This window comes from Marmota monax, unplaced genomic scaffold (genome assembly GCF_021218885.2).
Source record: "Marmota monax isolate L192 unplaced genomic scaffold, Marmota_monax_Labrador192_F-V1.1 WCK01_AAM20220418_F8-fsc00021, whole genome shotgun sequence".
In the NCBI taxonomy this organism is placed as follows: Eukaryota; Metazoa; Chordata; class Mammalia; order Rodentia; family Sciuridae; genus Marmota; species Marmota monax.
In genome coordinates this window covers 11,996,752-12,011,844 of record NW_026695228.1, presented here as the reverse complement: position 1 = coordinate 12,011,844, position 15,093 = coordinate 11,996,752, and the positions used below count along the sequence as shown (strand labels likewise).

The 15,093-nt window shown below is 44.5% G+C and overlaps 1 protein-coding gene across 3 annotated transcripts in view; it reads left to right on the top strand.

Annotated features, from left to right (window-relative positions):
• Positions 1-15,093, top strand: part of Scn10a (sodium voltage-gated channel alpha subunit 10) — a 90,678-nt gene that overhangs the window by 66,090 nt on the left and 9,495 nt on the right. For all 3 annotated transcript variants that reach the window (XM_046436929.2, XM_046436928.2, XM_046436926.2), the window contains 6 exons: positions 2,931-3,104; positions 7,023-7,145; positions 8,444-8,728; positions 9,985-10,038; positions 11,082-11,219; positions 13,266-13,370. In XM_046436929.2, the coding sequence (XP_046292885.1) occupies positions 2,931-3,104; positions 7,023-7,145; positions 8,444-8,728; positions 9,985-10,038; positions 11,082-11,219; positions 13,266-13,370 (879 nt within the window). The remainder of the gene's footprint in view (positions 1-2,930; positions 3,105-7,022; positions 7,146-8,443; positions 8,729-9,984; positions 10,039-11,081; positions 11,220-13,265; positions 13,371-15,093) is intronic.

The window sequence follows — 15,093 nt, the reverse complement described above, 5'->3', positions numbered from 1 at the left end:
CCCTGGAGCTGCATCAGTGGGCTCCTCTCAATCCTGGCCTTAAAGTTCTCAGCCTGAAGCTGGAGAAGGAGAGTTGCAGGTCACTGTTCCTCTTAACAGCAGGGGATGGAAGGTTCTAGATGGTCCACAACATGGCCTGCTCAGCCTGGCTGCTGCAAAATTGCATTGTAAACAGTGAGTGCATATTCCCTACCACACACACACACACACACACACACACACACACACTTTATGGATGGAGAAACAAAGGTTTGGGGGACTTTTCCAAGCTCACCCAACTTGGCAGTAACAAAACCTAATTTTGCCCTCAACTGAGTCCCATATCCCTGATTTCCCTCCCTCTGACCTCCCCAAATATACTGGCTTTCCCTGAAGGCCTACAGAGACCATTCTTCTTATCTTATCAAACCACTTGCAAATGCTACTATTCATCCCTCAAAACAGGAAATTGCTATGGCAGTGCTTCTCAAAACTGAATCACCTGGGAAGCTAGCTAGAATGCAGGTTCTGCTTTGGAAGATTGGTGGCAGGGCCTGAGAGCCTGTATTTCCAACACGCTCTCAGATGAGGCTGACACTATCATCCATGAACCGTTGCATACTGACCTGAAAGGCCTCAGGGATAGAAACTCAGAGTTCAAGACACTCCTGAAGCCCCAGGCTGAATGCCAGGCTTTGTCAGACAAGAAGGAGGATCCCTTCTCTCTCAGGGTTCAATCTCTAGTGCTCATCTCAACAGAACAAGATAGATGATAAAGACACCGGAAGGGACTGGTCATCCCCAGTTGTACATACTTTATAGGTGAGGAAGTTGAAGCCCAAAGACATGAAGGAAACTGCGTGGGGACCCAGATAACTAGTTCAAGGTCTGGGACTAGAGACGCACTGTCTTGATTCCACAGCTCGAAGCGTTTTCACTTGTCTTGTTCCTCCTCTATCATTGATGCCCTGAAAATAATCTACTGAATATCTGAGCACTGGACTTCAGTGCCAGACTTCCCATGTAGGTGCCAGAACTGCTCAGTGTGGCTTCAACGTTGGAGTAGAGCAGTGGCAGGGACGAGGCTCCACCCTGAGAGGTGGAGGAGGACCCAGCAGGAATGACACAAAGCCAAGGGGGGAGAGTGTCGGTAAGAGGACTGGCCTGCTGTCATGGCAATTGCAGAAGGTGGCAGTTTCTGAAAGTGCCATTGCAATGGGACAGGATGCCAACTGTCCACCTGGGCTGCAAGCATGCTGAGGCCACATTGCAGGAGCCAGAGGAGGTGAGACAGGTCTTTCTCCACACCTTCCCTTCTCTCCCTTCTGATCTCCTGGATAAAATGATAATGCTGATTTCTCTCCATTTTTCTCCATTCTCCCTTGCTCTTCCTCACACCCCAGCTGTCACCCTCCCCATTTCCAGCAGGGACTCAGATCCTGCAACAGCTACTCTGCCCCAGCCCACCCCACCCCAGCAGCTTCTCTTCACTCCCCATCTCCTTCCCCATGGGGCCAAACAGGCTTGCACCAAATTTAGTCTTTATGCTTTTACTTGGAGTACTTTTTAAAATATAACATGAGTTTTCATCTGACAAAGTAAAATGCAAAAAAAAAAAAGAGCGAGAGAGAGAGAGAGAGAGACAGAGACAGAGACAGAGAGAGAAACCAAGTTGGAAATCATAGCAAAAGTCAAAAGGAAAAAATTACCCATGTTCCTATCACTCAAAGTGAAGCTTACTTTGAAAACATTTTGGTATATCTCCTTCCCATCTCTCTTATGCACAGAATACATAATACATATTATAAAATTAAAATCACATCTGTGAGTCTGTGATTTCCCAGGAAATTTTCTTAGGAATTGTTCTCATACTATCTCACTTAACGACTACAACATATTCTACTAGAGACATGTGCCATTATTTATTCAACCAACCCCTGTGTTTACTTCTAATAAGCATCACGTAGCCATATGCACCGCCTTGGAGATATCAATGATTGCCTGTCAGGTTGGGTCCTAGATTCAGAACCCCAAGCAATTTTCCTGTGCTGGCAGTTTATTGGGGTACTCTCAGATAAAGTCCATGAGGGGAGTAAATGAGCAAAGAAAGGAGCTAAGAGAAGTTGAAATTCAGCCATGAATTTCCCACAGGAAGCCCTCCCCTTGAAACAAAGGGGATGACCTGATAAACCCACATGTCAATCCTCATTGGCTGCCCTGGGTAGAGAACAGATATCTAATCCGCAAAGTAGTCCCCAAGGTGGGCCCAACAAAGTCACTCCCAGTGCTGGTGAGTGGGGTGCTGGCTCATAAAGAGGGTCCTAATGGCATCTAGTGCCCTTAGGACAAGTCCTTGAAGGCAGAATTACTGGGTTTCTAAAACCTTGGAGTCATGTTTCCAATTTGGCTTCCCCAAAACTATTTTTGTTTTCCTTCCCACCAGTCACACACCAGTGCTGGGGTCTCCCCTCCATTCTTTTTGATCTCCACCAGTCTGATAAAAGAACAATATGGCATCTTCTTTTAATTTCCATTTCCTTGATTACAAGTGAGATAAAACGCTTTTTTTTTCAGAAGTTTGTTGGCATTTCTTACTCTCAATTTTTTTTTTTTTTTTGTGAACTGCCTGCGAACATCCTTTGATGCTTTTATTTTTAAACCAAGTCACTGTTAGCATCCCTTTGGTTGGCTTCCAAAATCCTATTCGAGAAGGTTTCCTTTCTCACTTGCATTCAACAACCCTGCAAAGCATCAGCAGGGCTTCATGTCCCTGTTGGCTGAGGAAGTCTTGGTTTATATCTCACAATGCCTCCTCCAGTCTCCACGTCCCCTCCCAGGAACAGAGGCAAGAAAATGATACTGCTCCCAGGGACTGTGAGCAGGGCTGGCAGGGTCCTTCCCTGTCTGCCTGGGCCCCTGTGCAGCCTGTCTCTCTCTTCCTTTCCCTCCAGGCCTTTGAAGATTATTACCTGGACCAGAAGCCCAAGGTGAAAGCTTTGCTGGAATACTCCGACAGGGTGTTCACCTTTATCTTTGTGTTTGAGATGCTGCTCAAGTGGGTGGCCTATGGCTTCAAGAAGTACTTCACCAACGCCTGGTGCTGGCTGGACTTCCTCATTGTGAATGTGAGTGGCTCAGTGGGAACACGTGGGGCTTGGGGTTCTCACCTCTGACTAATGACGACAGCTAGTGCAGAGGAATTCCAAAGAAAATCTTTAAATACCGAATTGAGTCTGAGAATACCTGTGAGTGGTAAGCTCCAACACAAAGGTGACCCTCCAGTGAGCCCTCAGTTCTTAGACCTCCAACCAGAAAGACTACCAGAGTCCTCTGCATTTTTATATCCAAAGCAAGATGACTCAGGGGCTATCCAGGGTCTTAAGACCCTGCATCCACTGCCAGGGCTCTGGACCTTGGGGAGCACAGAGAATCTGCATGCTTGCTAGTTCCATGGTCTCCATCCCTAGCTACTTTCGAATCACCTGGGGAACTCTTAAAAATACAGTAACCAAACTCTACTACTCCAGAGATTCTGATCTTTCTAATTTGGGGTGGGGTCCAGGTATCAGTATTATGTAAAATCTTCTGGGCATTTCCAAAGTGCCGCTATGATTGGAAACCACTGAGTTGATACCATTGGCTCCTCCCATTGGAAAGGAAAGAGGGTCCCTTTGGAGAGGTGATGATCCAGAGCTCATGTGTTCAGATTCCCAGTAACCTGTGACCACTAACCTCTGCATTAGGGAATTTACCATGTGCTTCCCACACATACATTAGACTTGTGGTTCCTTGGAGTCACCTCTCCTGTATCTTAACCAATACATTTTTCCCTATCTCTCTCTCACCCTCCCTCCCCCCCTCCCTCCTTCCACCTACCCTCTCTCCACTCTTGGCTTTGCCACATAGCTGAGGGTTCCTGTAAGCAGGGTGAGGCATAGTGCTGTTTATCTCAGCCTCCCCCAACCAGCAGACACCAGCATCAAGGTCTACACATTGGAGGTGTCAGGAAATGTGTCTGTATTTGGTGCTTGCCTCCTGAAACTGGATGGAGTTCAGAACAGAACATTCTGTCCAGCCTCCCATGTTGGCAGGTCCTCCACAGCAGGCCAGCGCATACGACTCTCTTCTCTCTTCTTTCCTGATGCCAAAGTGCTAGCATCATCTGGCTCCTGCACCATAGGGACTAGCTGCGAGGTCTAAAAATCTGAGTCATGGGTACTAATTTGTGCATATAAAATAGTTATTCATACATGAAAGGAAAATGTTTATTCTGACCCCACCCTTTTAGGGGTGTAGTAATTCTTACCTATGTAGATCTCACTAGTTTCATTCCTAATCACCTTAAATGGTCACCCCCTAATTCCATCCATCTTCCTACAGAACCTTTCTTCTAACCATCTGCCCTTCCTCCCTTACATTCCTCCTTTAATCTATCAAATATTCACCCTTTTTTATTCCCTCCTCCTAAACATTGATTTATCTTTATTTCCTCCATGTGTCCTTCTCCACCAGTCTTTTCCTGCTAGCTATCCATTCCCATTCTTCTTTTCTTCTATCCATTCATCCATCGATCCTCGACATTTATATCTTTCTCTCTTTTGATTCAACCTTCTATCCAAATATCCAGTCATCTAGCTTTCTATTCACCTATTCATGCATCTTCCACCCATTCATTCTTCCACCCATTCATTCTTCCACCTTTCTATTCTTCAATCCATCCAACTGTCCTTCCTGTGTTTCACTGTTCATTCATCTCTTCCCCTTCCTTCCTTCCACCCATCCATATTCATCTCCTCATGTCCATTTATCTCCTTTATTCTATCCACGCAATCAACCTTCATATCATCCACTGATTTCTCCCATTCATCCATTCTCTCTAACTCTGCATCTTTCCACTCATCCATCAGTCATTTTACATCCATTCTTCAGCCATCCATTCTTATACTCTTCCCTGCTTCCATACTTTTTCCTTTCTCCTTTGATTTCTACCTTCCATCCTTCCATTTGACTACCAAATCTGTCTTTGTAAACTTTAATCCGTCTTTCTATCCAATCGCCTTTTGGCTTTCCATTCAGATGTTCTTCCTTCTTTTATTCCTTTCATCTATCCCAACACACTTCGACCTTTTCATCTATTTATCAAGTGTTTATTCAAATCTACCAAATACAAGATTATTTTACAAAGTGCTCACAGAGGAATAAAAGCAAGAGATAAATACTCCCCACCTCCAGGAGTTTACACTTTAGTCTTTCATCAGATTAAGACACACATAAGGAAATTAGTGTATTAAGATGGGGATGTGGTGGACACTGTTGGGGCCAGTTAGTGTCTTGAGGAGATAGGAACATGAACTTTCTTTCACTCGGGAGGTGAGGCGGCTGTGAAGGTTTCATACAGGAGATGGCATTATATATGAGGCATGCACATGAGCAAGAGCAGAGAGGTGCAGAGTTACTGGACAAGGCCCATCCTAGCTAAAGGATGCTTTTGAACAAAGGCACAGACACAAGGGTGGTTGGGGGAACAATTTGATTTGGGTAGGATACATGGGTGAAATATGACTAGAAGAGTAGGTTGTAGTCATGTAACATAGGCTAAGGAGACAGAAACTTTTCCTATGGGTGATAAAGGACCAATAAATGTCGGGCCTATAAGAGAGATGTGATCATAATCAGATTGGCAGTAGAGAATGAATGAGATGGATAAAATACTGGGGCTTAGAGACCAATTGGGAGGCTAGTGGCCTGAGCAGTGGGAAGAGAGTTGGGATGAGTGTGTGGGATTTGCAGGAGAAGTGGCAGCTCCTATGTGCCCCAGCTGTAAATGTTCAACATGATCCAGGCTTCCCAGAAAGATGAGCAAAAGACTCACTAGGGCTAACATGGAACTGGCCCCAAACCTCCCATCTCTCTCAACCAGCCAGGCAGCTGGGTGCTCCCTGGTAGTGTCTGGATGTTTCTGTAATGAAACAAAGAGGTACTTTCCATTTCAGTTCTTTGTCCTAGTGAAATGAGCCACCCATTCAGAGAATGGGTATTATTATTTAAGGCTCAAGCACCCAAGCGTAAACCCTTTGCTTTCTAAAATTATTGTGTACAACCCTACCTGGCTACCAGAATAAGCACAGGACTAGGTCACAGCCCCCTGCAGGCTTAAGCCTGTACACAGAGTGTCTCCCAAGCACCTTCAAAATTCCTAGAAGGGGTAACCATTTTTCCATGTCAGTTTGTGTCCTTTGAAGTCCGTTATCATTTAAAAAAAAAAAAAACCTTATAGCTGACAGACCAACAGGGGTTCACAATTCAGTCATTATATCTCAGACATCTATTGAAGCTAGACCCCCCTGCCATTCGTTCTTGTTGAGAACTGCAGAGCTCTAAGAACTGTAGGATTCTTTTAGTCTGTCATCCTCATTTTACAAAGGGCAAAAGTATCCTGGACTAGCAGGTCACAAAAAATTCGGGATCAAGAGGGACCTTGAGATGGGCTGGAGATATAGCTCAGTCGGTAAAGCGCTTGCCTAGCATGTACAAGGCCCTGGGTTCAAGAGCCACACCACCCAAAAAGAAAAGAAAAGGAAAAGAGGGACCTGGATCCCACCCAGAACAGGACTCTTTCCAGTGCATTTTTCTGAGCAAATTCAATTAAGACTCATTTTATATCCCTCAAAATAAACTATAAGCATAGCCACCATGAAGGGGCATCATCTCTCCAAATCCCTGAAAGTCAATCAAAATTTCAAGGTTTGGGGGTCTACCTGACACTAGAAAGGAAAGAAAGTTTGACCACTTGTGTAGCAATGTGGGAGAATGTGTTTTTCTTATTCACAGGTCCAAGTAAGTAAGGAATAAAATTTTCTCTAAAAGAGGAGGGACTGGGCTCTTTCTCTACCTCTCACTGCTATACAGAATAAGGTCAGAGCCAGGACAGTGGCTTAGACAGAGCAGGAAATGGGAGGCTGGGCAGAGATTTCCTGTCTTCTTCCACCAGGTTGCCCTTTTGGAACCCTAGTGTGATGCTTTCGCTCTCTGCCTGCACTCAGATCTCACTGACGAGCCTCATAGCGAAGATCCTGGAATATTCTGATATGGAATCCATCAAAGCCCTTCGGACCCTCCGCGCCCTGCGACCACTGCGGGCTCTGTCACGTTTCGAAGGCATGCGGGTAAGACCTATTTCAGAACTTCTCTTATAAACTTTTACTTGGTAACCCTTACCCATGCCTTCATACCACTGACCCCCACCTCCAAAGGTCAGTTCTGCATCTTCCCTTCCTGCTCCCACTTTGGTGGTACTGCATGTCCCAACTCTCCAGGTCCTCCCCAAGACCCTGTGTGAGAACCTCTTTCCTTCTCATTCATAGATATCACACCCACCAGGATTCACTCCCGTTGTGAAGTGATCTTGCCTCAAAGCTCCACAGCATCTATTATCTCAGTCTCCCAACTCTGCCTCTTGTTCTTATTGACAGCATCTCCAGAACATCCCAAGCTCTCCACCTTTCCCTGATGAATGAGTCTTTTCTCTGGTGGTCCAATTAAATAGAGTGACATCTTCGATTCAGCAGCTCAGCCACCGCGCACTGGAACGCACCTTCTCTCCAACCTAACACAGTCTCCACGTCCTGTGAATGACTCCCTTCCATCCACCCTTCCCCTATCTATTATTATCAGCCTCCACCTTGCCCTTTCTCCACCATTGGCTCAAAAATTAACTTGGATTTTTAGAAGTAATTTATAGCTCTACAAATACTAGGAACTACAGATTGAAATAGTTTGAATTTTATTTTAATTTGTACCCAGATTCCATTTTTTTTTGTACCAGGGATTGAACTCAGGGGCACTTGACCACTGAGCCACACCCCCAGCCCTATTTTGTATTTTATTTAGAGACAGGGTCTCACTGAGTTGCTTAGGGCCTTGTTTTTGCTGAGACTGGCTTTGAACTCACAATCCTCCTACCTCAGCCTCCCGAGCCATTGGGGTTACAGGCATGCACCACTGTGCCCAGCTTGTACCCATTTTCTTGTTTGCTGATTTTCAAATGAGTGAGTTGGTGAATATAGATTTAGTTTCACTGATGTTTGTACAAATTCTCTAAAATGCAGAAATTGAGGATAATAAAGTAAGGTTTGAAAAGCCTGCATATATGAATACAACACATATACTTATACCTCTAAATGAGTATGCTTATGGTTATAAAATGATCCATATTCTCAGTCCTAAGGAAAGATACTGAAACCTTCCTTCAGTGAGGTTAGGGGAACAAGATCTAAACCCATCTTCAGCTGCCCAATGTCTCTTAATCTTCTGAGTGTGATTTATTGCACTAATTAACACACTTCTCTTGCTGTTTCCAAAGGCCCACTGGCTCATGAAGTAGCTTGAATGAGTATAGAAGGAAATGGGACCCAGTAGGGAGGGGCATTTGCAGTGTCCCAGGTCCTTTTCTATTTCCCACCAGGTGGTGGTAGATGCCTTGGTGGGCGCCATCCCATCCATTATGAATGTCCTCCTCGTCTGCCTCATCTTCTGGCTCATCTTCAGCATCATGGGCGTGAACCTCTTCGCAGGGAAGTTTTGGAGGTGCATCAACAATACCAACAAGGACTTTTCTCTTGTGCATTGGTCAATTGTGAATAACATTTCTGATTGTCAGAATCAAAACAACAGTGACAACTTTTTCTGGGTCAACGTGAAAGTCAACTTTGACAATGTTGCAATGGGTTACCTCGCACTTCTTCAGGTGGTGAGTCAACTATGAGATCAACCATTTCTCTTTCTTTGGATGCCCAACAAGTGAAGAAAGTCTGGAATCTTCCAGAAGATGCTATATAGAGATATTGCTAGGGATATCACTAAGTGTGGGCTGAGGTCATTCTTCATTCCTATAGACTACACAAATGATACCCATTAGGCTAGAAGACATTACCAATGAGTGCCATCTTCAGCGGTGCAGTTAGACAAGTCTAGGTTAAGAGCATAGAATAAAGGGAAGGGACTCCCATGGGGTTATATCAAGGGATTACTTAGAACACACTGCCTATACAAAATGACCATTGTATAGCCACGTGCTCAGTCTTCTACTTTATATCGTCTCCTAGATGGTAATAAATCAAGTCTAATTAAGTTTCTTACTATAATATATGATGTTTTCATAGTGACAGTCAAACACATTCATGCTTTCTATTTATTCCTTCATCCCTTGCTTTCATTCACTTATTTATTCAGTCCCCTTTTCACTCAAGTTTTGATACAATTGCTTATACATTTGTCATGTATTTACCCACGAGTTCACTCATTCCACCATTTATTCATCATAGTCAACAAATGATAACCAAGTAGCTTTGGTATGCCAGGCATACCAAAGATACAGCCCTGGGGGATACAGTCAGAACTGGTTTCAGGCACCAATGCTATATGAGAAAAACAGACATATACATGAATAGGAATAGTCCATTTAACGCTATAAAAGGCCTAGGAGTGCACGACTTGAGATGTCTTTCATGACCAGCATATGTTAAAAGGCATGCCCAATTTCAAGACCTCAAGAACAATAAAACTGGAGACAAAAATGTGGAGGTCTTCTACTCCCAACTTCCTGATATTCCAGAGGTAGCTATATCCCATTCTTATGTCATGTGCATTGGTGGGAAAGTGATTGAGAAAATGGCAGCCCCAAGACAGGTAGCCTGATCCAGAGCACAGAGCAGTCTCAGCAGATGGCACTACAGCATCCAGATAGCCAATCATGCCAAACTCTAGAAGGTTCCGTGTCTTTGATGCCACTCTATTCTGAAATAGCCACATGTGGATTACTTTAAATTATCTTATAAGATTGGTCAAGTCACCCAAAGGACTTTTTCCTTTCTCACTTTCTGCCCAAGCCCTTTCTTCCTCAAGCCTCCTAAGCGTCCTGCTCTTTCACTGGGCCACCATGGCCTGGCAGGGGTCCAGTGCAGATAGATTGGCAGGCACTGAGTGGCTTCTGCTCCTTGTTTCCAGGCAACCTTTAAAGGCTGGATGGACATCATGTATGCGGCTGTTGATTCCCGAGAGGTAAGTCTCATCAATTCATTGTATCTACAGCCTTCCCCTCTGAGCATCATGTCCATGTCTGTATTTGAAATGAAACGAAAATGGCATTGGTGTCAGAAGAGGTGTGGTCATCCAGCAGTCTCAACTGTCCCTCCCTGCAGTAGTGTCCAGCTGGCCTTCTGCGTTGTGTTTAAGCCCACCTAGCCCATTCCCCTCCCATGTACTCTCCCAGGCCTCTCATACTCTTCTTGTGCTCACCAGGAGAGCACCAGGTAATCTCTGAAGGATGGTATATGGGAGGCCACTCCTAGACAGGAATAGGAACCAGGGCAATGGCTAGAAAAAAGGGACATTGAAGGAATAAGACAGAATCTCAGGTGCCTCGGGAAGTGGGGGAGATGCTAGTGGACAGACCCAGTGATGCCCTGACCGGTGTTCCCTCAGCCCACTTCTGAGTTCGCTTGCATTCTGCCTTTCTGATTCTCTGTCTCAAGACTTTCTTCAGTGTTTCAGTCCCCTTTTCACTCAAGTTTTGATACAATTGCTTACACATTTGTCATGTATTTACCCACGAGTTCACTCATTCCACCATTTATTCATCATAGTCAACAAATGATAACCAAGTAGCTTTGGTATGCCAAAGATACAGCCCTGGGGGATACAGACCCAGTGATGCCCTGACCCGTGTTCCGTGCTCAGCAGCCTGTCCCCCAAGGACGGGGGATTTAACATCCCTAGGCACAACCCTCACTGATAAGCTTGGGGAGTCATAAATAAATATTCCAGCTTCCCTGTCCTTTGGTGGTTCCATTCTGAGGTATGTTCTACACAGTCTTCAGGGGGCCCCAACAGGATTGAGCATCAGTTACCCACAATGATGGTCTGCCTAACAACACCTGCTTCATTAACTTTTCTTCACTTTCTGCTTATTCTCCCCAATTCCCTCAATCCTGCTTCCTGGAAAATTACCTGCTCCCAGGTTCTTGTCCCAGGGTTGACTTTTAGGGTAAACCTAAGCTAAGACACCCAACCTCTTTCTCCTATTCCCTCTTGTCTGGTCACAGGTCGACATTCAGCCCAAGTGGGAGGACAACGTGTACATGTACTTGTACTTCGTCATCTTCATCATTTTTGGTGGCTTCTTCACACTGAATCTCTTTGTTGGGGTCATAATTGACAACTTCAATCAACAGAAAAAAAAGATATGTGGAGCTCCATTGTTTCTGGGAATCTTATACTTGCTGCCCCCTGGCCTGACCTCATGGCTAAAGTCAATGCTACTCATAGGCCTCTATGCCTAACCCAGAACCTAATTTTGGCACTTAACATCAAATTGACCTTTGCCCCCTGGTTGTGGGCCTCACCCCTATCTGGTGCCTGGGGCTGCTGCTGCTACAAGAAATGCACCCCATGTCAAAAATGCCCCTCCCTAGGTCCCCATTCTCCTTCTCAAAATGACCTCAGTCTTCCCAGCTGGAACCAAATGTGCTGAGACTGTCACAGGTGACACCGTGGGAAACATCTACAGGGAAGGATTAGGATCCAATATTTGCTGCTCTGTTTGGGGCTCTGACTCACAGAGGACTAAGTCAGGAAAACTTGGGAAGGGCCAAGACCCAGATTTTGGCAGAATTCCAATCATCCTTGGGATGGGGAGGAAGGATCTTGGCTCCATGAATATTGACTCAGATTAATAGGAAACTGTTGCATTTATAATATAGTAAAATATAAGAGTATTGAAGGCATAAAATGCTTTCACACTATCCTTTCGTTAAGTACACTCCATACCCCTGAGTTAGATGTGGCACCATTTTAGATTTGTATAAACTGAGATCCAAAGAGAAAAGGGGTCACATGGTTGAGTCACATAGCACAGAATAGCCTTTGGCATTACATAAGCCCAGATATGTGTTCCTGATTCAGTCACCAGCTGAATAGGTGATATTGGAAATATCATATACCTCCCTGGGTCTCAGTTTTCTTACCTATTTAATGGAGTTAATAATATTTATCAGGAGTGTGATGAGAAAAAAATAAAACCATATACAAAGAGCATCTAGTTAAGAACTGAACACATAGTGGGCACTAGATACTAAGTGTTACTATTATAATTTAGAATGTATATCCACTAGAGAAGGCATCCCACCTACAGAAAATCCTCGCTCAGGGTCCTAGGTATTAGAAAAGAGCAGGAGAGAGCTATGGGAGCCCCAGAGGGGCTCTGCAAGTCAGCAGTGACCATCATCATCAGTACTCCATTCCAGCAATTTGAGAGCATTCAAACAATCTTTTCTCCTATTTCCAGATGAGGAAACTGAGGTCCAGAGAACAGAACTAGTCATGTTATGTGATTGATAGAGTGAGATAAGCCAATGACAAGATTGAGATAAGAACTTCAACCACAGACTCCTTGCCCAGAAGTCTCAGTCTGACCCCACCCAGTGCTCACCTACTCACTGCCCCAGCCCCTGTCTGGCCTCACCAAGATGTTCTTCCCAAGAAGCCTTTTGATATTTCCTCTCCTATCCCATAGATATCAGCCCAATTTCTCAGCATTTGCAGACTCATTTACACAGTCATTCTGTGGGCTTTCAGATTATAATAGGAATTGAAAGGTGAGGAATTGAATGACGGTGGTCCAGAGGATCCTTAAAGAAAATTAACACTCAGTCTTCAGGGAGGGAGACAGAGTCAATCATTACCATATGTGACACTCTAACAGCAGGGGCAGTGCAACTCGGAGGCTCTGGAAAAAACCATTCAAGGTCCCTTAAAGACCAGGAACTCAAGAATAAGGTATTAACTGTCCTCAGCAACTCCTCTCAAGAAGGGGCTTGAGACCCTGTGTCCTCAATCTTTGCTTAGAAACTCTTGCCCCCAGCAGAGACTGACTCTAGAAGTCCTCTGAGTTTGACTGAAATGAAATGAAGGCTCAGAATTAAACCAACATGTATCTTCTCCTTGGGTCCTGTTCCCAAGCTCTCCCCACCCCCTGTCCACACAGTGTCTCTGTGTTTCTGGAGAACAGAAACAAGCTTGGCTTCAGAAACCCAGGCAGGAAGTCTAAGATGAGCTCCGTCCTACCACTGTCTTTGGTTGTGGTGTCCAGGCAAGACTCTCCTTGATTCTAGGCTGGGCATGTCTTTTCTACCATGAAGTGGAGAAGGTTCTCATATAGAATGCTCTGACTTTGGTTTCCCAGAGGGATCCTGTTACTTTAATAACAATAGTATGTCTCCCTCCTTCACTTAGGGGGCCAAGACATCTTCATGACAGAGGAACAGAAGAAATACTACAATGCCATGAAGAAGTTGGGCTCCAAAAAGCCCCAGAAGCCCATCCCACGGCCCCTGGTTAGCCACACAGCTTCTCTCTCATGTTGTGTTTATGAGTACTGCTATGCCTGGGCTGGGAGAGGCCTGACCAGTACTGTCTGTAGAGGAGATCTGGACTGTGTTTAGAGATGAGGGTGATGAGGGTGAAGAGGGTGATGAGGGTACATAGGCCCCAAGAATGACAAGTTTAGATGAAGAAACTCTGTTCTTTGGGAGTGAAAATAACTCCTAAAGATGCTACAAATAGACCTGTTCGTGGAAGCAGTGAGTTCCCAGCAATTTTAGGATTCAAGCACAGGTTTGGAAACAGATTAGGCTAAATGATAACAGGATGATTAGAATCCAGAGTTGAAACATCTGGGTGGTTATACATCATGATCTAGATTGTAATGGATCTCCAGACTAACCTTGCATTCCAACCTCATTCCTATAGGTAGACTGGAGAGGAAATGGCCTGATACAGTCATGGTCATATTCTAGTGGCCCAGCAGGAACTAAAAAAATATCCCATTCTGAAATTTAAAGATTGGCCAAAAATTAGAACCAGACTCTACTTTGATTCCTTTTTTCCTAAAGATCTCAAGAGATATGCCCTTTATTCCTCTATTACATACATGCAGTACCCAAACTATACTTGATATCACCTAAATTCTTCTCAGTCCTCTCCAGAAGATGGAAATATCAAAACTCTGGGTGGCCCCAGGATGGCAGCCCTGTTGGGAGTGGATGAACAGGTTTGGGAATGAAGATGTGATATGTCAGGAATTACAGATGAACCTCATCAAAGAATTTCTGAGCCATCCACTGCAGTGAATGGAATTGGCTCTTGTCCTTTTGCATAACCTTTCTGTGGCTTAGATACAGCATTTATGAAGAAAACTACAGGTACTTCCTCCGACACAATCTCATTATTAACCCTTTCCCCACACAAGGGCAAAGCCAAAGGACCTTCAATAAAGAAACAGGTCTTTCCCTAAAGGAATTAGGAAGTTAAAAGACATTCATTTTGTTGGCCAAGGCATTAGGATTTCTAAATCAAGTAATGGTACTTACATGAGTGCCTCCAAATTTGGTGAGCACAAAGTCTCAAAAACATTTACAAGATTTTTTTTAAAAAAGTTATGAAATTTTTTTTTTATACTGGAGACTGAACCCAAAGGCACTTAACCACTGAGCCACATCCCCAGCCCTTTTTATATCTTATTAGAGACAGTGTCTCACTGAGTTGCTTAGGGCCTCACTAAGCTGCTGAGGTTGGCTTTGAACTTTCAATCCTTCTGCCTCAGCCTCCCAAACTGCAGGGATTACAGCTCACACCACCATGCCTGGCAAGTTATGACTTTTGACACACTTTATTTGGAAATAGTGGTCATAAAATTATTACTATTTAGATTCTTCTAAGAAATATTGTAATAGGGTGCGATAGAAGATTCAGAACCTCTGTAGGGGTAGAGAATTTCTCCCAGATCTTTCATAAAATCAGGATAACTGGGCTTGAATGAGCCTGAATAAAAGTGTGCAAGGTTCACTGAGTGTCCCTCTGTCAAGAAGTCCAATGGGCAAGAAGATGCTCAAAATTAAAAGATGTAGGTGAAAAGACTGAGCCCAGCCAAGGAGACTCAAGTCAAGGGCTCTAGGAAGATGATCCTGAGACTTAGTGAGAAGCAAGCGGCTGAGTCTCTGCAGTCCTTTCTTTGTGGCTAGATTCAGGCTGAATTCACATTTGAACCTCAGAGTCCTG